Here is a 26,251-nt window from a genome sequence, read left to right on the forward strand (position 1 = left end):
GGGAACCCCAATCTGTAGATATTTATGGTTAACAGAGCAAGACAAGTAAAAATATGAGACCAGAGTTGCAGAACAATAATATGGGAATTGGGAAATATGAGAACCCCAATTTCCCAAAACTGAATCGAGAATAAAGGGAGGACACTAATTTCCATAAACAGTACGAGATAGAGAAAATAATGCACGGAGAAGACTCAGTGACCTACCTCTTCAGATTATGGGGAGCGTTTATATAAGAAGCAAAGCCACTGAGGAATTGGGGGATCAGATTTGGGTCCGAAGAGAAGCGGGCCTCGAGGTGTTTATGGAGCTTGTGAATGTCGTTCGGGACGAGTGGAAGACCACCGCCAGAGTTGCAAAGTGTGCACCCCGCCTCAGCAAGGAGCGCAAGCATCGCCTCTTCCTCTGAGACAGGGACTTCTCCTTCATTGGAGACTCGATTCTTCTTATTTTTATTGTCGTTGGTGGGAGGGAGAGAATTGTGCGAATCACCCGCAAGCGCAGTGTCAGGCCTCTTGCGACCTGAAGAGCGTTGCAAAAACACCATCACTCACTCTCTCTCCCTCCCCCCCCCTCTCTGATGCTGCGGTTTACTCCTCGCTTTCTCTCTCTCTGCTCTCTTGAGTCTTGATGGTGCGTTTTTGTTTCTTTCTCTCTCTTGACGCACACCTTTCTCTGCGAGTGAATAGACTTGCGTTTTGATTCCGACGGGCGGGAAAACCAGGCGGGGATCAAAGGGCGTTGCAGGGAGAAATCTTCATTTATATATATATTATGAGGGAAATGACCTTGTGGCCCTTCCGCACCCTTGTTTATATGGTCTCGAAATATGATCATTAAATTTGAAATATATTTCTAAAAAAATTAAGTTTCATATTTAATAATTTTTTTATAAATCCATATCAAATTTAATGGTGATCTTTTAAGGTTCTACACAAATGAGTGGGAGATGGTCTAAAAAATAAAAATAAGTTTTTTTAAAATAAAATTATAAAAAAAAAAACCCTAAAATGAACTATTTATGCAACTTATCTTATCCCAAAAAAATTTTCACACTTTTTCTCCCCAAACAACATTTCCTCACATAACCCAAAAAAAATTTCACACTTTTTCTCCCCAAACAACATTTCCTCACAAAACCCCCAAGGTAAAAAGTTTTTATTTTTTGGATGGAAATGTTATTTCGTACAAACCAAATCAATTCGTGGATCCCAAGTAAAGTAGTGCCAGAGCACAGTATACTACTGCTGGAGTGGAATGCCAATAAGCACTGTCGGAGCATGGTGCTACATTATTGGAGCGTTGTGGCTCTAGATACTTCATTACCGGAGCGAACTACTGGAATGCGTATTTTCACTACAAAATTGCGTTCTCAGAATGTCGAATCGTTGTGGATCAGACAAATGACTACCGGAGCACATATTGGGACTGTCGAAGCGTGCATTCAGATTGCCGGAGCGCAATTCTCAATATGCTGAAGCACTGTGGGTTAGACAAAGCATTGCTGGAGCGCGCATTCGGACTGCTGGAGTGCAGTCCTCCATTGTCAGAATGCTGTGGCTCTAGAGGTTTCATTGCTAGAACGTTGTAGCTCCATAGGCTTCATTGGCGAAGTGGACTGTTGGAGCATGTAGTTGCATTGCCAGAGCAACTTATCATAATGCCCGAGCGCTACAGGTCAGACAAAGTATTGCCGGATCGCGCCTTTCCTATGGGAAACAGGAAAGAGAAAGCAGTGTTAAAAGAAATGATGGTACTTTAGTTTTATTTTTTCTTACTTTTGAGTTGAGGGGTTTTTTTGCGAAGAAAGGTAGTTTGGGGAAAAAAAGTGTGATAAAATATTGGGTTAGAGGTAAGTTGCATAGATAGTTCATTTTAAGGTGTTTTTTTTTGTAATTTTCTCCATATTTCATACTTTGCATGAAGATATATGACATATATAATAATGATATATATTATAAAATAATATATAGTATATATAATATATATTATTATATATAATATTCATATTATATTATTATATATATTTAAGTAATATAATATATTTATAAAATTATATTTATATTTGAGTATATAAGAAATATTATTATTTATAAAATAATGTGTTATATATTATATAAATTATATTATATATTATAGTTAGGTGATTATATTGAGCTCACTGCATCAAAGATAACTATGACATTCTTGTATTAATTTAATTATCTTATTGTATACCATTGTGTCCTAACTTCATGGATAGTGGGGTTTACTTAGGCATCATACAACTACCACTAAATATTACATTTTCATTAGACAAGGGCACTTTCATCTTCCTATATAAAACAAATGGGTAACATCCATTTCCAATGAAATCCCTTGGACCAGTCTTTCTCACCGATGTTGTCAGATTCTCTTCTCTTACACCAAATTTGTAGGAGTCTTCGCCCTGAGGGCCATAAAATAAAGGCAAGTGAATCACTCCATGACTAAAATGAATATATCGTTAGTTTTTTTTTTTTTTTCGAATGTAGCATCTATCTACATATAAACGATCATAAAATACTCAAAAAATATATAAGTCACAATATTCTTGTTTTATTTTTTATTGGGAATTACACCTTAGTTTTGAGCCATTTAATATTTCACCCTGATGCATGTTAATAAATTCCAGAGCTTGTTTTTATGAGTCATTTGATGGGCAATTTAAAATTTGATGCAGAGATTGATGGGAAATTTTAGATTAGATAAAAAGGCATAGTAAGATGTTAAATAGTTCTTATTGTTTGATAAATTATTCTTTTGTATTTTTTATTTTAAAAAAGGAAAATTACAAAACACACCTTAAGTATGGGATTGTATACAATAAGACCATTTACCTTTTATATAAGAAGGTTACAATTGTTTATAACCATCTGATTTGAAATCTGACAACTTAGATGTGTCACAAAGTCTGAAAAATTTTATTTTAAACTTTAAGCTTAGTCAATACAATAAATGTAGCCACCCAATTTCAAATTTAACAGTCAAGATTAACTGTGACTACCTTCACATTGTATATTTTTTCTATTTGTATTTGTCTCGGCCCATTCCCCCATTCTTAGCCCCCGAAAAGCCATATATGTTATTTTTAATATTAATGTTCTATTAATGCCTCATAAATCCCCACCTCATTGCTCTAATTTAATTTTTATTTTATTTAAATTTTCTTTTTGAGATTACCAATTCAAACCCATCCGAATTGACAAATCCAACTATCCATAAGCATCTACAGTAGACAATCAACGGCACCAATCCAAGTTTCGAGACACTACCTAGAGCTCAGATCAGTCTACAAGACAATGAAGGACTGTCATTCCACCAATTTAAAAAAATACATAGGTACATTATATATCTAAATTCTATTTTGCATCGATTAACATTTACCTTGGTACATCTTGCGTATTAGTATTTTATAAAAATGTGTGGTTTCTATAAGGTCGTAACCTTAAACCTTTAAATTAAGGCTCACATCCAAATTTTATCATAACGTGTAATTTTCATTTAAAAAATTATTAAGATTATCTAAAAATTTATTTTTATATCAAAATATAAAATTTTAAACTCAATAAATGATTAAAATCAAGTAGATTTATAAACATATGAGATCTTGAAAAATGGAAGGTCTAGATAATGTGTTGCAATATATACTATGTATGGGACTTAAATTCTGTTTTTTTTTTTCTTTTCATATTCATACATCTCTATGTGGAGATGATTGATTAGAGGGTTTTTCAATATTAAACCAACATTTTTTTGATGGATTTTTGAGGTATAGTTTTAATTCCCCAACCTTATATAATTTTTTTTTTTAAAAAAAGTAGTGGACATTTTAGGCACATTTTAAAGGTAACACTCGAGAAGTGTCGTTCTATGCGACCATCGGGGCAGCTCACCCTGGAGCGTGTATTTAGGGATAGAGGGAAAAGACAAAGGCGGAAGAGGTCGACATTTTCCTCGCTCGACCCGACTCATTTGCTCTCTCTCTCTAGACCTCCCAAATCTCTCTCTCTCTCTCTCTTCGAGTACAGAGCCTAAAAGAACAAAGGAATGGAGCAGGAAGTCGGCCTTTCTGCAACTTGCACCGCCCGCTTTCTTCCTCGCCTCCTATCCCCATCACCCAATTTATTTTGATCATCAAAGATAGAGAGAGCGTGTGTTTTAAAAAGGTAAAAGAGAGAGAGAGATGCTCCTTCATTGATGTCTCAGGCAAAGCGGCACAGCAGCTGCTCCCCCTCGGCCACCACAAGCAGCGGCAACGGCGGCACGGGCCCCGCCATGAAGAAGGCCAAATCCTTATCTTCCTCTGCATCTCAACCCCCTTTCTCTTCTTCTTCCTCCGATAAGCAAAACCCTCGCTTTTTAGACGAGGATGCCATGCTTGTCGATCTCAAAGATGAGGTCATTCCCGTGCCTGCAGCGCAGGCTGTGGCGCTCAGTGCAGGGTGCAGTGGCACAGGAATGGCTGCCAATTTGTCGAGAAAGAAGGCGACCCCACCACAGCCCACGAAGAAGCTTGTCATCCGCCCATTCAAAGGTAATATTATTTACCCATCCGTAATGGCCTCCCCCTTTCTTTTTTATACCAAATTGTTGGATCCAAGATTGGTGTGGATTTCATTTGGGGCTATTATTGAGCTTCTATGTGTTGTTCAGCTGAGTTTGGTGCTAAATTTTGGTTGCTTTGATAAATATTGTAGTTCATTGTGTTGAAAAAGGAAAAAGAGGAGGATTTTTTGTGTTAAAGTGAGAGAATTATGGGCAATTAGGGGTTTGAGTGAATATTTGTGCACTTCCAGTCTGTTCAGTTGCTGAATACTATCTGCTTCCTGTGGATTGTTTTTTTGTTGTGTTATGACTCAGAGGTTGATAAGATTCAACAAAATGTTTTTCTTTTTCTGTTCCTCCTATTTATTTCTTCAAAATTGCACTAGTTTAATAATGACTGTATTTGTATAGATTTAGGTTTAAATGGAATATTTGTTAGACCATTGTTTTGGATGCTCATGGTTATCCAGCCTACTTTGAAATAAACACTTGTGTTTTGTTTTTGTTTTTTTGTCTCTTTGAAATAAACATGCATGTAGAGATTGGTGCATGGGTTTGAGGATATTTTTTAGATATTCATTCGTATAGTGATTAGGTATAGAAATATTTGTAGAAAAGCAAGTACCCTGAGGCCTTGTTTGGTAACTAAGAAAGCTGTTTTTCTGGAAAAGCTCTGAGAAATTGGGATCGTAAGGAAAAGGTGGAAGTGGCTGGAAGCTGAGAAACCTTGTTTGGTGACTTTTATGTGAAAACTGTGGAAATCTCCTGGTGGCAGTTTCCCCTGTTTGCGAACCTCGAAACTGGTAACTAGAAACTTGTTGATTAGAGGTTGGAAATTTTCATCCGTTTTTTATTTTTATTAGTAAATTTTTTACTTGATTTTGATTTTTTAGTGTTCATGTCATTACTTACAGATGGTTGAGATCGTAAATTGTTAAATTTCTTTTCATCTTCCCCTCCTCCTTATTTTTGTAGGCTATTATTCTAAACAAGTTATTCAATGTTCTTGTTACCTTTTACCGATGTCAACTTTATTAAATCAAAAGCATCGACAAAATTTTATTTTCTAAAATAGACCATAGTAAGCCTCTAAAAGCACAAACAAGGACTAACGATGAAGAACTCATATAACTAAATGCTTCAACATTGGCCTTGAATATCAAAGAATCTTGGTCACAGAGTTAAGTAGAGAGACTGGTTGCATAGAGAGAGAGGGGCTCAGTCTTGGGTTGAGAGTAGGGGAGCAGCCAGAGAGTTATGAGAGAGAACACGAGAGGATTTTGAGAGAAGGGGAGCGGCTGGCTTTTGAGAGAGAGAATGAAGAGGGTTTTGTGAGAAGGAGAGCAGCTAGATTTTGAGGGAAGGGTAGCAACTAGGGTTTTGAGAGGGAGCATGAGAGGGTTTTTGAGAGAAGGGGAGCAACTTCGGTTGAGAGAAGGAGAGTAGCTTGGTTCTGAGCGCAGAGCGTGAGAGGGTCTCACTAGATAGTGTGCAAGAAATAAAACTGGGGGAGATTATTAGGGTTTTCCCGAGGAATTGAGTCACAAGGTTGCGAAGTTTAACATAGAGGTTGATATATCCGGCAGGGGGCTCATAGAGAGAGAAGTGGGTGCTGCTTTTCCCCCATTTTCAGAGCAGTGCGCAGCCCACCCCAAGGATGGGCTGCCTTTCTCCAAAAGTGGAGAAAAATTGAGACCATTGTTCGTAAAATCACCCGATCTAATCGCTAACTGCTTGGTCAGATCTGAATCGGCCAGTGGCAGGTTCCGGTTTTGGGCGGTTAGGGTGATCAACAGGTATTTTTAAAAAAAAATTAAAAAAAAATGTATATAAAATCTAAAAAATAAGGAATTTGATTGTAATGCATTTTTAAATATTCTTTACATTATGGTAAAGATTAAAAATTGTTTTGGTTATTAATACTCACTTTTATATTTTCCCATCTTTTTTAGAAATTTTTTAAAATAGCCCTTGGAAAATATAAAATGGGTTAAAAACCCTTTTTTTCATTAATTTTCAACTTCATTTGAATTTTTTTTGTTTTAATAATTCTTTATATGCTTTTCATATTTTATTAGATTTTTTTATATTTTTTTATATTTATTTTCAACACTTTTTTTACCGCATGAGACTTGCCCGGTTAGAGTGGTTGCACGGCCAGTTTACCGGTTGGGCCGGTTAAACTGCTTTCAGGCCCATGTCCGGTTAACCGTTCTGGTTCGATTTTGTGAACACTAATTGAGACACATGGAGCACCACTTTTTTCCGTCTTTCTCCCTTTTTCTCAATGCCCAAACTTGGAAACTCTATAACATCGGAGAAAATTAAGTCTTTCTCTTGTTTTCTCCATTACCAAACAAGGCCTAAATTGTTCTAGGTTTTATAGAGTGTATGTGGGTCTTTTGATTGTTTTCTCCTGTCAAATATTTCAATTTTTTTATATTTTTGGGTAATTTTTTTATACATGCGATGTACCTCATCTCACACCATCCTTTGTCCTCCTGGAAAAAGACCTGCACCTGTATTACATCCTTTATCATCTACTAAGGTTTGTGAATCTAACACTCAAATGAGATAGCTTATTCTCCATATGCTTGATTTTTTTCCATCTATTTCTAAGAAGCCCCAATACAAGATTTGATCACTCAGATATTGATGTCTGCTTGGATGATAACCTTACTTTTTGACAATCTATGACATTAATGTGACATTGTGCCTGATGGTATGTGGATAAAATTCAGAATTTTGTTTATATAATTGCACTGTGAATTGCTTGTATACCTGCAATGAAAATCAACAAGGCACGATGTCAAAGGATGGACGTATTGGCCATTGAGCATTTTACTTTCATATTTGACCAAGTGGAGCCCCATCTTATTCACATAATCTCCTTTCATTTCCAACTGTAATTGACCAAGGTTGCATATTTTGCAACTTTAACATTTCGCGCATTGCCATTTCCTTGCAGATTGCAATGTTTGGCATGGAAAACATTTGAGCCATGCCTACGACGACTTATGTGATGGTTTTATCCTTTGAGAAACTCTTCCATGACCAACATGTTAACTTTTCATGCTGAACTCCTACTTTAAAGGGCATGGGTGTCAATTTCAATACTCCAATCGAATGATACTCTCTTTCCTACAATTACCTCTTTGGAGTTCCTAGTATCTTGGCGGGTATGATGTATATTTGGGAAACAATGCCAAACTATTTTCTAGCCGGATAGTGTTTTGATGAATATGCCATAAGATTGGTTGGTTATTTTGATTTAATGTGGGCATCCTAGTGACTTAAAGCTGAAACGTTTATTGCCAAACATTTGTTGTACACTGGATCGATGGAATCTACCGTCTTGCTTCTAATGATATATTTCACTAGCCAAAAGCTGAGGCCTGGGCTTTTTCATTTTACTTATATGTGGTTGGTGCAGTGGTAGATTGCCTGATGGAATTAGGTGTCTTAGGTCCAACTCAAGTTGAAGAGACTTATTCGATGGTCACTGCTTACTACTTTTGGTCCCAAATCTTTGGGGTTGCTTTTTTAATAAACGTTGGTTACATTTCTTTATGCTGTTTGTACCAGTAACTAGTTTATGGATGAGTGCTCTTGGAGTAGTCGGTCTGGCTTTGAACCTACATGCCTATGACTTCATTTCCTAGCCTTGTGCCCTAATACTCTTTTTCCACAAAATAGTGTGCTTCATAATTGCAAGAACATATACTGATCTCGCTTGTGAGCTCTGTATTTTATTTTTGTTTTTATTGATATGTACTTCAAACATTGACCATTCTATAAGCACTTTTAAAATGGACAAATCTAACGTCAAGGACTATCTGGATTCTATTACTCTTCTTTCTGTTAGTTTCTTATGAGTAGATTGTTTTGAAAATACCTTTATATATTGTAGGTTTCTTGTTTATTTGAATTGCATAATTATGAAAATGTTAAAAAAGGTGGAGGCATCTGCGTAGGCTGGCATCCAACTACCTGGACAACCCTAAGGTGTTGGGGGATGGGGGCATGTGCGTTCATGCCCCCGTGTGTGTGCGTGAGGCCTTACATGAAACGCTTGAGGTCATCTTCGTTTTTTTTTTTTTGTAGCTTACATGTAAAGTGAGAGAGATAGAGAATAGGGGTCCGTGTGTGTGTGTGTGTGTGTGAGAGAGAGGTCTCGAATAGTCAGAGGACATGTTCTTTTCTTTTTCTTACATGTATAGAGAGAGAAATTGATAGAGGGCAATTTTCCATCCTTTTTTTTATTCAATTCAATGGATGTATATTATAGTAATTTTATGGTTTATTTATAGGGGTTTTTAGTTTTAAAGGAATTCTAGGGTTGTTATATATATATTTTATTTATTTCAGAGTACTATTCACAAGTATTGTTCGCGAGTATTGTTCACGGATACTGTTTATAGGGGTAGAATTGTCATTACAAATTTTAAGTTAAGTTCGGATGTATGGGTCAATGTATTCTTTGTTTGGACACTTTTTGTACTTGGAACATTAAATTCTAATATATAAGAGGCATGTGCGGCCTTGAGGGGGTTAAATCCAGTTGATTTTTAGAAATTGAAAGAAAGAAAAGCTTAAGGCCATTAGAACCCTAGCTTGGGGTATGGAGAAGAAACCCTAGTTTTTTTTAAAATTATGCTTGTGTTTAGCTTTGTCTCTTGCTGATTTTACTGTTCCTTTAACTTTTGCTGCATCAAGTAGTATCAGAGCATGATTCGAGGATGACTGGAGATTACAATGGCTTGTTGTGGAGGTCTTAGCTGTAGGGATGTTGATCTGATCCAACTATGCAACGAAATCAACAACTTGACGAAGAGGGTTACAAGGGTATTGCTACAAGCGGGGTCAGCAATAACATGCCCTAAACGAAGAGGAATCTACGGGGATAGATCCAAATCGTGAGGGTTTTTATGGAGAATGATGTGAATTAGAGTCCTACTCAACTATTCAAAAGTATTGTTCGCGGATATTGTTCACGGATACTGTTCATAGGGGTAGAATTTTCATTACAAATTTTAAGTTAAGTTCGGATGTATGGGTCAATTTATTCTTTGTTTGGACACTTTTTGTACTTAGAACATTAAATTCTAATATATAAGAGGCATGTGCGGCCTTGAGGGGGTTAAATCCATATGAGTTTTAGAAATTGAAAGAAAGAAAAGCTTAAGGCCATTAGAACCCTAGCTTGGGGTATGGAAAAGAAACCCTAGGTTTCTTTAAAGTATGCTTGTGTTTAGCTTTGTCTCTTGCTGATTTTACTGTTCCTTTAAATTTTGCTGCATCAAGTAGTATTAGAGCATGATTCGAGGACGACTGGAGATTGCAATGGCCTGTTGTGGGGGTCTTAGCTGTAGGGATGTTGATCTGATCCAACTACACAACGAAATCAACAACTTAACGAAGACGGTTACAGAGCTATTGCTACAAGCGGGGTCAGCAATAACATGCCCTAAACGAAGAGGAATCTACGGGGTGAGGGTTTTTATGGAGAATGGCGCGAATCAGAGTCCGACTCAGAGTTGGAGTGGAATGATGAAGTTGCCTTCAACCACCACCCGTGTTGGGAGCCTCATGTTCGGGAGAATAGATCATAGAATTTAGTTGATCTCCATGATTTAAAGGAGAACGAGGTTGAGGTTGATATTGGTGTAGGTTGTATCGTAAATCAACAGGTTGTATATTGGGATATGCCACCAATTTTCAATGCATACTTAGATGATGAACAAGATCTTGTAAAAGATCCAATCTATGTGAAACTGATCTTTGACGAAGAAAAATATAAAGATCTTAAGGATATACAAGAGGTGGAACATTTAGGAGACTTAGGGCATTGGAATCATAGTAGCGCAGTAGAAGTGTGGTTGACTCAAAATCTGCATGTTGCAGCTCTGGTTTCAACAAATAATGAAATATAAGTCGAGAAAATCTCTAAAGGCCAGAAGTTTGAGTTTGGAATATCTTACATGATTTTCAATGGGAGTTCAAGAATAACCAAATTTGATAAATTTGTATCAATTCCTCAATATGCATATCAGGATGCATTTCTTGAGGAATTTATTTTTACCACGAATAATATTTGAGCAGACAAAGAAAGCGAAGGTTGAAGAAGGTGGTTTTGATGCTGAATTCATCTTACACACTTCAAAACTCGATGAGTTTTCTCCAACCAGGGGAGAATGATGGAGGGCAAATTATCCTTATTTTTTTTTTTATTAAATTTCAAAGGATGTAAACTATAGTTTTAGTTTAGGGTTTATTTCTAGGATTTTTAGTTTTTTAAAAATTCTAGGTTTTTATATTTTATTTATTTATTTTTGGGCTGGCAATGGACCCAGATCCGACTTTGGACCTGCCAGGTAAACTCGACATGGGTCCTGTTATGGGTCCAAACCCTGGACCCGCATGTAGGTTCCGGGTTCTTCATTATGGACCCGAAGATTCTTGGTTATGGGTTCAGGTTCTAGTGGACCCGCCCCATGCCCCGACCCGAGACCCGAAGGTTTTTCACGCCTTATACTTTCTCACTCTACCCTTCATTTATAGCAAATCCACGCACATTACCTCATGATGCATAAGCCCCACCTTCATGTTGCTCTGCAAACTGATTCAAGGAGGCCATTAGAGGAGCTCACTGAACCTTCAGAGGTACCCACAAATCCCTCTCTGCTCTCTCTCTCTCTCTAACCCATCTGAAAATTCCCCTTCTTTTCTCTCCAAAGACCCCATTCCCATGAAGCAGTTTTGCTAAAGAAAATGACGGCCACAAGGAAAAGACTGATGGAAACCAATAGAGGCTCGAAAAACTTCAAAATGGTGAGGAATCTGGGTGCCACAAGAACCAGAGACAACAGAGAGATAGGCTGGCTGTATCTTTATCTCTAACATGTCTTTTCTTGGAAATGAGTTGCTTTTTCACATGCCACTTTTTACTTTTCCTTGGACCTCGAGCATGCCAGGTGCGAGAAATCTAGAGAGAGAGAGAGAGAGTGAGAGAGTTTTTTAATTTTCAGGATGGGCAGCCAGTGCGGGGGTGGGATTAATCCCACATAGAAGAGGCATATAGACTCACGGGGGTGTAAGAGCTATAAAAGGGATTGAGGAGTTTAAGATCAAATACATAAGAGAAGCCTGTCGGGTCCGGGTCCGGGTCCCGGGTCCGGGTGCCGGGTCCCGGGTCTTGAGTATCCTCTTGGGTACGGGTACGGGGTACTATATTTTTGGACCTGTCGGGTACCGGTCTACAAATGATAATTCGGGTCAAGGTACGGGTCCAGCAGGACCCGACCCATTATCACCCCTATTTATTTTATGAGTACTATTCTCGAGTACTGTTCACGGGTATTGTTTATAGGGGTAAAACTGGCATTATGAATTTTAAGTTAAGCTAGTGTATAGGGGTCAATTTATTATTTGTTTGGACACTATTTGTACTTGAAACATTAAATTATAATATACAATATGTGTGGGGCCTTGAGGAGGTTAATTCCACATGATTTTAAGAAAGTGAAAGAGAGAAAAACTTAGGCTTTTAGAACCCTAGCTTGAGATATGGAGAAGAAACCCTAGGTTCCTTTGAATTATGTTTGTGTTTAGCTTTGTTTCTTGCTGATTTTACAGTTCCCTTAAATTTTCGTGCATGAGAGAGAGAGAGAGAGAGAGAGAGAGAAAAGCCTCATGTCCAACACTTGGAGGCTATCTTCTTGTGCTTCTTATATATGTAGAGAGCACATGGGCCCACGAGTGAGAAAGAGAGAAGGGCCTTAAATAGGCCTCAACTTTTACATTTTAAGGTGGCCCACCCTTTTTCTTAAGAAGGGGTGGCACTAGGCGGGCGCCTTGGGCTCCTAGGCGTCTGCCTTGAGCCCGCCTAGGTGGGCGCCTGGGAACATGTCTGCCTAGGGCACCCGCTAGGTCGAGTACCAAATATGTCGTATTTCTGTTGTTATTTTTTTTTGTCATGTTCAGCTATAATTGACTAATTGCTTTCCACATAGAGATGTTACCCTCTTGTTCTCTATAGGCACAGTTTTATTATCACTATATTGTTATTTATCTCTTGGGATTATAGTACTAAGATGCATTTTGTTTTAACTTATCTTTGATCTTTTTCATCATTTTTCAGATAAACCCAAATTACCAACTAATTTTGAGGAGGATACATGGGCAAAACTGAAGTCTGCTATCAGCGCTATACTTTTGAAGCAACCGGTGTCTTGCAGCCTTGAAGAGCTATATCAGGTGTTTTTACTTTTTTTTTTGGTATGTATTGTTCTATGATATTCTACTATGTGGACCAATATTGGATTACGGTGTGTACTTTATTATGTCTGTAGGCTGTTAATGATCTTTGTCTTCACAAGATGGGAGGAAACCTGTATAAGCGAATCCAAAAGGAATGTGAGGAGCACATATCAAAAACTATTCAATCTTTGGTTGGTCAGAGTCCAGATTTGGTTGTCTTTCTGTCACTTGTTGAGAAATGTTGGCAGGATCTTTGTGACCAGTTGTTGATGATTCGTGGTATAGCCTTATATCTCGACAGAACATATGTCATACAAACCTCCAATGTACGCTCATTATGGGACATGGGGTTGCAACTATTTCGGAAGCATCTTTCCTTATGTCCAGAAGTAGAGCACAAAACAGTTACTGGTCTTCTAAGATTGATAGAAAGGGAAAGGTACTCTGCAAATCTTTTATTATTGATTACAGATTGCGTATTTTGTGGATTATGTTTGGATGGTGTTCTAAAACCTTGACCGGGAGGTCGGATTCGTCATCGACTGGACCTTTTGGATCACCAACCTTGGCCGTATTGGACCGATTGTGCGGTGTGAGAATTGGTCCAAAAAAATTAAATAATAATTTTAAATTTGAGATTAAGTAAAAAAATATTGAAAAATAATAAAATATAAAATGGGTGGAAACCTGTCAATTTGGATCTGATTGGATGGTTATCTTTTAGACTTTCCTTGCTATTAGACAAAACTAGGTGATTATGTCAGAATTAGACTGATTCTCAGTTCTGACTAGGAACCGTGTTGGTTCCCCCAAGTGCTTTAAAAAGTGAATTGGTGGGGTGAATCTATCCCAATTCAGATTGCCTAGATGGAAGATCTAGCCCGTCTGGATTGGCTATTCCGATTACCAAGATTGGCAATGCATAAAATTCTAAAAAAAGAAAAACAAAATAATAAAGGTATGTAGAGTACAATGCGTGAAAGTTATATCGCATAGCTTAAATAGCTTACATGGTTAGTAGATGGTACTGCTCGAATTTGTTGCTAATAGAAGGTCCACGGTTCCAATCTCGCATGTCACAAGTTTTTTTGAAGTTAAAAAAAAAATTCAAAAAATTTGATGTGAAGAAAATGGAAGACGGTTCGTGAGGACTCAAACCATGAGCCTCAAAGCCCAATAAGCACGACCTCTAACCACCAAAGCCATAGGCACTCTCTTCTAATAGAATGTACGGAAATATATTATCTATTGACAAAATGCAGATGCCGACCAAGAATCAGTTCATTCCCTCCAGATCAGTGATATCCGATCCAGATCAATGATTTTTTATACATTGGTCCCCATCAGTTATTTTTAAGGAACTGTTTTTGGATAAGTACTTACTGGATTAGTTGTTTTGGGTCTTGTGACTTAAAATCCATGGTTGGGCTCATACTATGCTTTTGCTTCTTAAAGGGTGTTATCTTTTATGGGGACTATTGTGGCAACTTACCTGCATGGACAATGGTAATACTTGGTTATTTGTAAAATGCATTGAGCTAGAGTTTCATCAGAAATCAATACTCGTCCATCTGAAGGCTGCTTTTTGTATTAATAGCATTAGTTGAGAAAGTAAAACTATTATGTGTTTCCACTAGAAGGATGAGTTCTTCTTTGTGTTGTGCTGTTTGTCGGATGAATTCTGTGCAACTTACGGTAGAGAATGAATGGCACATGTATCATTATCACCATCAACTATGAACTTAAAGAAAGCTTGCTTCTAAACATATAGTATACTAAATTAGTTTCTAGAGGTATCATGCTGTTTTAATACAAACTTCATATAGATTTCATAAGTCCATTACTAAGCTGTTCTTGTTCTGTCATTCTTCTGCTATTGTGTGCTGCCTTCTGATTGTGTCATTCTGAATTCGTATTTCAAAAGTCTATCACTAAGCTGTTCTTGTTCTGTCATTTTTTTGCTATTGTGTGCTGCCTTTTGATTGTCATTCTGAATTCGTTGTGTTTAATGTGACCTCAGTTTTAACTGCATGTTTTGTGATTAGTAACGCTAGGAATTGCTAAAAGAAAATTATTGTTATTTTATTGGAAAATAATGTTTGTGTATACAATATACGATGATATGTTATCAGAAACGAACTGGTGCTTGACCTGGCAAAGGGATTGGTTTGGTCAAAACCGGTCCGGTCGGGGTTCAGACCGGTCGGAACATTTTTTAAAATATACATAATTACAACATTGATTAAAAACTAAAGAGTTCAATAAAATAAAGGAAAAATAATTATTATTGTGAATATAATGCCCATATTTATCCAACCAATGACATCACTATTCATCAAATTATTATTATCCATGCTTCAAATCATATAATGAAGTAAAAGATACTTGACTTTTTCCAATCCATGAAGAAGGTACAAATCACACAGATAAAAAGAAAGAGGAAAGGCAATGTACAAACACATGTCCATGTGCAGGATGAGAGAGGGGTAGAGAAAGAGCACGTGGTTCAATGGGATAAGGAAAATAAGTGTATTAAAATAGAAAAATACAAGAAAAGGCAATAAATTTAATTAATTTGGATTTTATTTGAAAAATTTGGAAGAAATATGAGTTTCCTTTTTAATCATGAGCAATTTTTGGCAATAAAAAGATATTGGCAATTTTTAATTGCCAATGCAATAAAAAATATATATATAGAAAGGAAAAAATCCAGCAAAAAATAGCAAGAAATTTTCAAATGGTTAGAATCTGGTGATCAAGAGAACCGGCAAAACCGGCCGATCCAACCGGTTTGATTGGTAAAATGCCAGTTTTGACCGCTTCTTTCTCATTCTTGGTTTTGTTCTCTTTGTTGGACGGGCCAAGGTCCGCTTGCCGGTTTTATTCTGTATATATATATATATATATATATATATATATATATATATATATATATATATATATTATATGTGTGTGTATATATATGGAAAAAGCTACTGTCAGCCCACCAGCTGATGGAATAGTGTAAGCCTAATGGCCCAGTTTGAATCTGGGCCGATCAGTGATCACGATTGCATTTTGTATTTGATTTCTAATTTTTTTATACAAATCCAAATCACTTGAAATTTGGAGCGTCTATTTTTTACAAATATTAGAATTTAATAAAAAATAATTCAAAAAATAAATTAACCAAAATAGCAGCCCTGGAAAGCTTTAGGGGTATCCCCTAGAAGGCTTCAGGGGTATTTTAGTCAATTTATTTTTTTTGCGAATTATTATTTTTAATACTTTTATTGCATACACCTTGATGAGAAGAGTGGATGCTCCAAATTTCATGTTAGTTGGATATATGTAAAGAAATATTAAAATTATATTACGAAATTCGTGACCATCAGATCGGCCCAGATTGTTGGGCTTACACTATTCCATCAGCTGATAGGCTGACCTTAGCTTTTTCTATATATATATATATATATATATATATATATATATATATATAGAGAGAGAGAGAGAGAGAGAGAGAGAGAGAGAGAGAGAGAGAAAGATTTTTAAGGAAAAATTTCAAATACCCATAAGAGATGAACAATTTAACACTTGCCCATATATTTTTGCAAAGTACCTATGAAAAAACACGAGTCTTGAGTTGGAATAGATGCAAATGGGCAAAATGTTAAGTACTTCATCTGTAATGCGTAATTTTTGATAAATTGCTCTGTTTTTTTGGGCTAACAGATCTAGTGGGGTCTTCATTGAGTCTTTTTTAAGATGTATTATGAAGATGTCCCTAGCTGGGCATACCTTGTATAGCATTTGTCATATTTCAAGGTTATAGATTTAACTTTTTTCATATGCAAATTAACTTCTCTTTATATGCGTAGGGAGGACACTGACATGGAGGTACTGGTTGTTGGTTGAGGATGTATTCTAGCTTTGGGATATATTATAGAAATCCTTCCTGAATTTTAAGCATCGCTGCATGTATTCTTGTTAATAATGTGCTACTTTTCAAAATAAACAAAAAAATAAACAAAATAATGTGCTACTTTTCAAAATAAACAAAAAAATTGTCAGCGTTGCCTTCAAGAAAAAGTAAAAAAGTAAGAAGAATTTTTTGATTCACTTCCCTTTGACATTGATGAATTAGGGATTTCCATACTCTGCTTCGGCTTTGCTGAATATGTACTTCATTTCCAGAAAAATTATTGACATGTTTTTAGAAAGTAAACTATTGGATGATGACACTTAGGACTTACATGTGATGCACACATGTCAGTGGCCAGATAACCTTCGATAAACATTTCTGCACCTGGGTTGAAGTTCAGTTTCTCTAGGAAGGTAAAATCTGTTTTCGCTGATATCTTGTCTCCTGCATTGGGAACTTGAGGGCCTTAATCTGCTAGAGAACAGACAAAATCTTCTCTCTCTTCCATACCAGTGACAGGATTTTATTATCTTGTCCCATCGTTTCCAATTTGACTTTCACCAATCAGTTTTCCTTTGGTAAATTGTAGTGGTTAAACTTTCTTGAGGATGTATCACACAATTGATGCAATAGTTTGTAATGTTGAATATTTTTCTCTTGAACCTGTGCGTAGGATTTGGAAGCTTTTATTTCCTTGAATTGTGGATGGTGTCAAGTGTTCTAGATCAGTGTTAAGTTTTTCATGGATTCTCAGTTACATCTTGTATGCATGACTTTGCTTATCTGCAGCCTCTTTGTTCTTCAGATTAGGTGAAGCTATTGACAGGGCACTCCTTAATCATCTTTTGAGGATGTTTACCTCTCTGGGGATATACACTGAGAGCTTTGAGAAGCCCTTCCTTGAGTGTACATCTGAGTTCTACGCTTCTGAAGGTGTGAAATACATGCAGCAATCAGACGTTCCAGATTACTTAAAGCATGTGGAGGTGATTTACTGTGATGACAAAAACGTTCTTGCTTGTCTTCTTCGATTTTTTACTTTTTGATAGTGTAACTGAAATCTTGTTTGATAATCTTATTACTTTGATAGCTCAAGCAATTGAGGTGACATACATTTGCAGTTAAGGTTGCATGAAGAACACGAAAGATGCTTTGTGTACTTGGATGCGGCGACTAGAAAGCCACTGGTGTTGACTGCTGAGCGGCAGCTTCTTGTGAACCATACTGCAGCGATCCTTGATAAGGTGGTCTCTCTCTCTCTCTCTCTTTGTGGCTTTCATTGAAATAGTCTCTTTTGGATGGTCGTAAATTTTTGCTACAACAGAGAAGCTTTCCTGGGCCACTTATAAGTGGGATATAATTGACCTTTTTGAACAGGGATTTACTTTGCTTATGGATGCGAATCGGATTCCAGATCTTCACAGAATGTACGTGCTGTTTGCAAAGGTTCATGCCCTTGAATTACTACGTCATGCTCTTAGTTCGTATATCAGGAGTACTGGGCAAAGTATTGTTATGGATGAAGAGAAAGACAAAGATATGGTCTCCTGTCTTTTGGAATTTAAGGCTCGTCTTGATACAATATGGGAACAAAGCTTTAACTATAACGACGTGTTCTCTAACACCATAAAAGATGCATTTGAGCATCTCATTAATCTCCGCCAGGTTAGTATGTCATAGGATTCTTTTAATCTTTACAGCTAATTTATACAGGCAGGCATCATGTTCTGAATTTGTCATGTTTTTCTTGCATGTGTTTACAAACTTGAGTAAGAGTGCATTGCACGAATATCATAAAATACAAATGATAAAATACTAACATAGAAGAGCATGCTACAGCATAGTTCTCTTTGATATCATCAGCTTGCTCCCTTACTCTTGTTTCTTGTTGAAGAGCAATAAGACATGCTTCTCCTTGTTACTGATAGTTTCTTGTTCCATCTATGATACTATGATTTTGCTCGTTCCAATAATCCAGTGCAAAATTCCAATAAATCTTGCTTCGTTCTGCAGAACCGGCCTGCTGAGCTAATTGCAAAGTTCCTGGATGAGAAACTTCGTGCTGGAAATAAGGGAACATCAGAAGAGGAGTTAGAGGGTACCCTAGACAAGGTTCTGGTTCTTTTCAGATTTATCCAAGTAAGAAGCATCCACTTCCAATAATTCCCAGCTTACCTTGAGTCATCCACATTTATGATTAATATGCTATCTATTTTAGTTTCCTCTTCTTTTTTTCTGGGCATACTAATTAGGTCTTATAGCGCTTGCAATCATGCAACTTAATCATAATAACTCTTTGCTGTCTCTCTCAACTATTCAGGGGAAAGATGTATTTGAAGCATTCTACAAGAAAGATCTTGCGAAGAGGTTACTACTGGGGAAGAGTGCATCTATCGATGCTGAGAAGTCTATGATCTCCAAGGTTTAGGATTGTTTTTTATTAATTGCATGCAGCTTAATTTTGTACGACTGCATATTGGCAAATCCTGCATTTTTACTGGCATGGTTTGCTGATTCATTCCTTGTCATTCTGTTTCAGCTCAAAACTGAATGTGGGAGCCAATTTACAAATAAACTGGAAGGAATGTTTAAGGTGTGTTTGTATTCTCTCATCATGAGATGCTTCATTACAAAATGATTGTCTTGATGATGGTTAATTTGGGTTATCCATATTTTTCAAATCCATTTTCTCAGTTGTTTACTATGTGGGTGGTAAGTAGCTGTTGAAAGTGATGTTATCATGCCTAGAAGTATGTTCTGGTCTGGTATGAGTGTGTGTGTTCATTACAAGTTTCACAGTTCATGTGGCAAATACATGTGGACAATAAACAAGAACAAGCAGGGAGGGAGGGTCTTACTCGTTATTGTAGTACTTCCTTTCCATGTTCACTAGACTGATCCCAGTGAGTTGCTTGAAGGGTGATCTAGGAGAACTTGCTTGAGGTTGATCGTTAAAAAGAAATTGGGTTTTTAGTTTGATGTGGTCTCTATTCAATCTTATGATGTAATTCTTTTCAGGCACATACAAAGTGTGTTTTTATTTATTTTTTTTTATTTTTTTTGAGGTTGATGAGGTTACATCCCCAAAATTCGGGGTCCTAAATATACTTCTAGATATTGAATGGAGAAAATGCTCCAGCAGGAGCATAGAATCTTTTGGATATTTATTATAGGGCAAGTTCTGGTGTCGGACTCAAGTCTAGTCTCATGTGCTCTCTTTATGCACGGGTTTCTTCCCCATGTTCTAGATGGTGCTTGTTTCCAATGAACTTGATACATCATTTATGTTCGTTCAGATGTTCTAAGAACTAGTGGTGACGAGAGAGAAGGGGAAGTACAGGGCAGTTTACAGCTGCTCACAATGAGATACTGGTGAGCAGAAGATGATAGGGGGTGCTAGTTTCTTTCCTTTATAGATTATTGATTTCAAAAGAATTTCAACATGTTGCACGGTGCAACCAATTGGTAACTGATAAAATATTAAAGTAAAGCAAAATAAAGTAAGAAAATTTCAAACGATTAAAAAAAATGAAAATTATGGTTGAAAAAGAAGAAACCCCTTTTAAAAGTGAGTCCATTAACTTCTTTTTTATGCTTTTGGTCCAAGGAAATTAATGCCATTCAAACAAACTTCCCTTGTGCCTTTACCTCACTTACATGTTGCTTTGCAATTTGTTTGCTTTAGATCCTGAGTGCTTGGTTCTCAGATAGTGGGTAATGTGTGGCATTTTTTATGCATGGACACGGTTGAATGGCCTGCCTGTTATCTCATGTTCATGTTGTTGGAGGAATGTACTTGTAATTTGAAGCCTGCGAGCTTGTGATTCATTATTTTATTTGTTTTTTGATGGTGGCTTTGACAGGATATTGAATTGTCAAAGGAGATAAATGAATCCTTTAAGCAGTCTTCACAGGCCAGGACAAAACTTCCTTCTGGGATTGAAATGAGCGTGCATGTCTTAACGACTGGGTGAGCTTCCTTGTGTACAAGCGAGAGAAATACCATTTTTTTTGCCAGTTTCTTTAACTAGTCCAAATCACTTGCACACATGATGTGTAATGACTATCTTAGTACAAACTTTTCTGCAGATACTGGCCTACATATCCACCAATGGATGTTAGACTTCCTCACGAACTAAATGTTTATCAGGTTCAGTTTCATTTGGGTGATTAACTAGGCATCATTTCTCTCTTGACATCCTGTATTGTCCTCTCAAGCAATTAATTTTATATTTGCGTATCTTATGATAGGACATTTTCAAGGAGTTTTACCTGAGCAAATATAGTGGAAGACGCTTAATGTGGCAAAATTCCTTGGGTCATTGTGTTCTAAAAGCAGAGTTTCCGAAAGGAAAAAAGGAGCTGGCTGTGTCCCTTTTTCAGGTGAGTGGTATGGTGCCTTCTTTATTGTTATCTTTTTGTTTTTTCATTGATTGCTTACACAGTTGGTGGACCGATTTTATGGGGTGAAGAGCCTCCCCTCCTCTCTCTTGCTTCCCCTGGCGGAGTTGTGAAATGCTGAATCACAGGATACTAATTGAGCAGGATGCCTATGCAGTTGCCAGCTGCGCTGTTACAAATTAATGGATGCTACTTGTTTTGTATATTTTCCCCTTTCATTTCCAATCTTAATTTTTCCCTTTTTGATTGGACTAGACGGTTGTGTTGATGCTGTTCAATGATACTTCCAAGCTCAGCTTTCAAGATATCAAGGATGCCACTTGCATTGAGGATAAAGAGTTGCGGAGAACATTGCAGTCTCTTGCCTGTGGCAAAGTTCGCGTTCTCCAAAAGGTGACTAGAATCCTCTATTAAAGTTTATGTACATTTCAGTTGTGTGATTTGATATTATAACCTGCTGGATGCAATTTCAGCTCCCAAAAGGAAGAGATGTGGAGGATGAGGACTCTTTCTTGTTCAATGAGGAATTTAGTGCACCTCTTTACCGCTTGAAGGTTTAACTCTTGTCTTTGTTAAATTGGGCGTATTGAAATGTGCTGGCAGAATGCTTAATCATTTTGGGTATCAGGTTAATGCAATTCAAATGAAAGAGACTGTTGAAGAGAACACAACTACCACTGAAAGAGTATTTCAAGATCGCCAATATCAGGTGTGCCCTTTGTTTCACAAGAACAATCCAATCCAACCTCATTAAAGCTCTAAGTCACTAATTTTCTTTTGTCTTCTTCTTTTTTGTAAAGACATAGCTTCAAATCTTAGGCTACCTGCAGATATTTGTAGAACAATGTCAAATTTTCTGGTTATATATATCTTTAAATGATAAAATGAGATGTCAAAATTTTCTGAGTATACATATATTTGTTGCATTTTTTATGATAAAATGATCTATGGTTGGCTTGGCAGGTTGATGCTGCTATAGTTCGCATCATGAAGACCCGGAAAGTGTTGAGCCACACCCTTTTGATAACCGAGCTCTTTCAGCAGGTGCCCAATCATATGTGCATTTTGTTCTCTTATATCTATTGCCTCATTTGACTTGGTGAGACGGATTGAAGCCTCACCTCTTGGAGTGGTGATGTGATTATCCCTTTCCCCAAAGAGTGACAAATGACCAAATCATTTTTTAGAACTTGGGATAAAGATTTATTCCCTTTTTTCAAGTCTTGCTCGAGTCTCTTTCTCTCTCTCTCTCTCTCTCTCTCTTTACATATATATATATATATATATATATATATATATATATGGGAAAAGATCCTGTCAGCCCACGGGCTAATAGCTACAATGTCAGCCGACGGCCCATATTGAATCTGGGCCTAATTCAATGGTCACGATCTTATTTCATATTTGAATTTTCATTTTTTTATACAAATCCAAATCACTTGAAATTTTGAGCGTCTATTCTTAAAAATAACATAATTTAATAAAAATATTTAAAAATAAATAAATAAATATAAATTGACCAAAATACTCTCAAATTTTTTGGGGATATTTTGGTTAATTTATATTTTACGAATTAATTTTTTATATTTTTATTAAGTGTGCCTTGATGAGTAGAATTTACACCTAAATTTTCAAGTGATTTGGATTTGTAGAAAAAAAAAATGAAAATTCAAATACGAAATAAGGTCGTGATTGTCAGATCGCTCAGATTTAGTCTGGGCCAGTGGCTAACACTGTAGCAGTTAGCCTATGGATTGACATCATCCATTCCCTATATATATATATATATGAAGATACTACAAAACGCTTATAGGCGAAAATGAACAGTGATTTTGCCTGCCCTCTTCACCGTCCAAAGTTCATCGCATAGTCATGATTGTTCGGTAGTGTTTTTTTTGTTTTTTTTTTTTTTCTACAAATCGAAATGACCTGAAATTTGGAGCATGTGTTCATAAAAAATAAGAGAATCTACAAAAATTATTTTTTTGTAAATTATTATTATTATTATTATTATTTTATTAGGTGCACCTCATTAAGATGTACACACACTCCAAATTTTAGGTCATTCTGATTTGTAGAAAAAAAATGAAACACTACCCGACAATCGTGACTGTGTGATGAACTTTGGACGATGATGAGGGTAGGCGAAATCATTGTTCATTTTTGCCTATAGGCGTTGGGAAGAATTTTTATATATATATATATATATATAGAGAGAGAGAGTGAGAACTCAGCTAATTCTCAAGGCAAATGAGTTTTGGACTTTGATTCGAAGTTCAAACCCTCAGCTAATTCTCAAGGCAAATGAGTTTTGGACTTTGATTCGAAGTTCAAACCCACTAATGGTACTCAGTGACAATAAACTCGCTTAAACTACACTATGGAGTCACTATCTTTTCACTGGGGCAAGCTTTTTATACTTCGTCTACAGCATAAAACTTATATACTTCCTTTTATCCAACCCTCCATTCTGAATGGAGGGTTAAGATTGCCCAATCACAATGTCACGTCTTTGCACTATTTTATTTTTAATGTTTTTTCTATGAACAATGTTGACACCAAATTTTGGACGTCCAATCTTCTATTAAACTCGCACTAACGAAAAATATAAAAAAAAATATTTTCAATAAAATAAATTGACCAAAATACCCTTGAAAGTTTCAAGTGGTATTTTGGTCATTATATTTTATTGAAAAATCATTTTTAATATTTTTTATATGTGTGCCCCAATGAGAAGATGGCACGTACCAAATGTTATATTCATACAATTTTTATAAAAAAAAACTAAAAATAAAATACTTTGAGACAAACGGTGCGTGGCTCTCTTGATGAAAATTAGACGGCTGGATGGTAGGGGAAGCATAGATCTTCTATATTGTAGGAGAAGTATAGAAACCCTTCCCTTCACGATGATGCCTATGTTAATGGATTTATTGGTAGCAGCTCAAGTTTCCAATCAAGCCAGCTGACCTGAAGAAGAGGATCGAGAGCCTAATCGACCGGGAGTATCTTGAGCGCGACAAGAGCAATCCCCAGATATACAACTACCTTGCTTGATGCTAAAAAACAAGCATTCTCATTAGCCATGCTTTCGTCGTGCTGCATCGTGGATTGCACACATTTGTGTACTCTTGGTGCAAGGATGCTGGTATATTGTGGGATATATGGGTGTACAGGAAACTTGATCTTTGTTGTTTACATACTCCAGCAGTTTATGACTGGGGGCTGGAAAAAAAAAAAGAAAAAAAGAAAACTCACTCATTTTATTTCTCTTGCAGAATTTTCCCCCTATTTGGAATTTGATAAATGCTTATCTTAGAATGTTGCTGAGGCTCGTGCACATGCATCGTATAGTTGTATGCCATTTATTCAGCTTGAATGTCATAGTAACCTTCCAAAATTTATTTGCCTCTTGTACCAAGAGACTGAAATTGCACAGAAGCTATTTCACTATAAAACTTGGGCTTAAAAGATTTTTGTTCCCCCTTTCGTGCTTCAATGTATCTGATTTATTTGTAAACAGAAGTAGAAAGCGAATAAATTACAAGAATATAAAATTTGAATATATTCAGATAACAGGGAACAATTTAAGAGAGAAGTACTCAAGACTGCAGTGATTAGCGAGTGGATCATGTTTATTATGGTTAATTAGCAGTAGCATAATCATTCATGAAACTATGAATCACATATTTACAACAAATGTCTGGTGTCTGCATGTAAGACTTGTTTTTCCTCCCAATATATCGTAAGCTTTATTCTAATCGGCTTGGCCTTTGGTTTCCAAACCACCATTTAGAGTTTTGTCATCTAATTTTTCTTTTAGCTTTTCCTAGTTCACATGGCGTATCTGTTTTGGATAGGGTTTAAGTGCATCCCGAGGAGTCCCCTTTCAATGTTCATCTAGCTGATGGATAGGGTTCAGCCATAACTCATCTTCAATACAATACGCCGATGACACCCTCTTTTTTTGGGAGGCTTGCCTTGATTTTAATTTTCAAAGTTCTGGGTCTGAGAAGAGGTACATGTTTTTTGTCTGCTTATTTTAATTTTCAAAGATCAGTAGATCGACATTAGTTTCAGAGCTTTAAATTTGTGGAGAACTGAATATACAGTGATTTATAACGTGCTTTGCGTCCCACAACTCTAAAAAAATCAAGGTTGATGCAAGAAAAGCTAACTCACCAGTAACTTCTCAGTTTTTTTTTGGTAAATGGTTCACAAAGGGTCATGGGTCCATGTAAGGCACCCCAGTCCTATAACAAGGACACTTGCTGTTACAGATGCATTGTTAAAATCACAAGTTCTTCCGGCACTAAATTTGAGTCCGTTCAAATGGCGCATCACCAGAAATCCGATCTCTAGTTTGCTCAGGGAAATGCTTGGAATGGCGCTACCAAGAAGTTAGAGAGAGAGAGAATGATAAAAAAGGTAAAAATATATTATTTTAGATTTGGATGCAGTTTTTAGTAAGGCCTAGGTTTATGAAAACAAAGTAAAGCTCCAGCATAAATCTTCATTCGAAAAGTACTTTGGCCATCAGAAATCTCTATGATTGTTCTAAAATCGATTTCCAACACCGATTATGAAATTAGGCTTCCTGGAATGGGAGTTGACCGATTTTGTATCTAACAATACCTTGGTACTTCCTTATTTTATTAACACAATAGTCAATTTACTCAAAAAAAAATACCGACCATGAAATTTGAAGGTAAAAAAAAATTTAAATCTTGCATATCCGTGAACATTTATTTTTAAGGCAAAATAGACGGTCTATATAATGTATTACAATATACACTATTTTAGGGCTCAAAATCCTAAATTTTTTTCACCACGTTAAGACCGAGATGATTGATTTTGAAAGTTTTCCAACTCTATAACTATAACTTTTAGTGAGCTTTAATGTGAGGTTTTACTTAATTTGATAGGATTGTAGCTCTATCGAAACAATTTTTTTAGCACAATTTTATTCCTACAAATAAAGCTTCTCACATTTTAGAGACAATGGGAGAGAGCACGAGGGACAAGAGAGGGAATTTCTTTTGGGTCAATAAAAGAGGGGTGCAATTTGAATAGAGCCAAAGCTCTAAACAATTAAAGCGTACATTCAAATCGTATCGAATGGTT

The 26,251-nt window shown here is 36.5% G+C and overlaps 2 protein-coding genes across 5 annotated transcripts in view; one reads left to right on the forward strand and one right to left on the reverse strand.

The window, feature by feature from the left end:
• The window catches only part of LOC18427319 (fanconi anemia group D2 protein), a 48,793-nt gene extending 48,004 nt beyond the window's left edge, over window positions 1-789 (reverse strand). For 2 of the 4 annotated variants that reach the window (XM_020662966.2, XM_020662965.2), the window contains exon 1: window positions 207-789. In XM_020662966.2, the coding sequence (XP_020518625.2) occupies window positions 207-547 (341 nt within the window). In that variant the 5' untranslated portion in view covers window positions 548-789. The remainder of the gene's footprint in view (window positions 1-206) is intronic. The other 2 variants (XM_088856755.1, XM_088856751.1) reach the window with 1 other exon arrangement.
• Window positions 790-4,083: 3,294 nt separating this feature from the next.
• CUL4 (cullin4) lies at window positions 4,084-24,527 on the forward strand. Its single transcript, XM_006836371.4, has 17 exons — window positions 4,084-4,555; window positions 12,707-12,822; window positions 12,918-13,264; window positions 17,532-17,712; window positions 17,848-17,970; window positions 18,104-18,391; window positions 18,740-18,865; window positions 19,047-19,148; window positions 19,266-19,319; window positions 20,590-20,696; window positions 20,816-20,876; window positions 20,978-21,109; window positions 21,383-21,520; window positions 21,601-21,681; window positions 21,756-21,836; window positions 22,091-22,171; window positions 24,071-24,527. Exons 1-17 carry the CDS (start codon window positions 4,219-4,221, stop codon window positions 24,182-24,184), a joined length of 2,469 nt encoding a protein of 822 aa, XP_006836434.2. The 5' UTR covers window positions 4,084-4,218; the 3' UTR covers window positions 24,185-24,527.
• The last annotated feature ends 1,724 nt before the right edge of the window (window positions 24,528-26,251 follow it).

This window comes from Amborella trichopoda, chromosome 2 (assembly GCF_054954075.1).
Source record: "Amborella trichopoda isolate Santa Cruz 75 chromosome 2, AtrichopodaSantaCruz75HAP2 v2.0, whole genome shotgun sequence".
NCBI lineage: Eukaryota > Viridiplantae > Streptophyta > Magnoliopsida > Amborellales > Amborellaceae > Amborella > Amborella trichopoda.

Coding starts and splice junctions, on each gene's coding strand:
- CUL4 (XM_006836371.4), top strand. CDS start 4,219: ATGTCTCAGGCAAAGCGGCACAGCAGCTGCTCCCCCTCGGCCACCACA. Junction 17,713..17,847: donor ATTACTTAAAGCATGTGGAG/GTGATTTACTGT, acceptor ATACATTTGCAG/TTAAGGTTGCATGAAGAACA. Junction 21,521..21,600: donor AAGTTCGCGTTCTCCAAAAG/GTGACTAGAATC, acceptor ATGCAATTTCAG/CTCCCAAAAGGAAGAGATGT.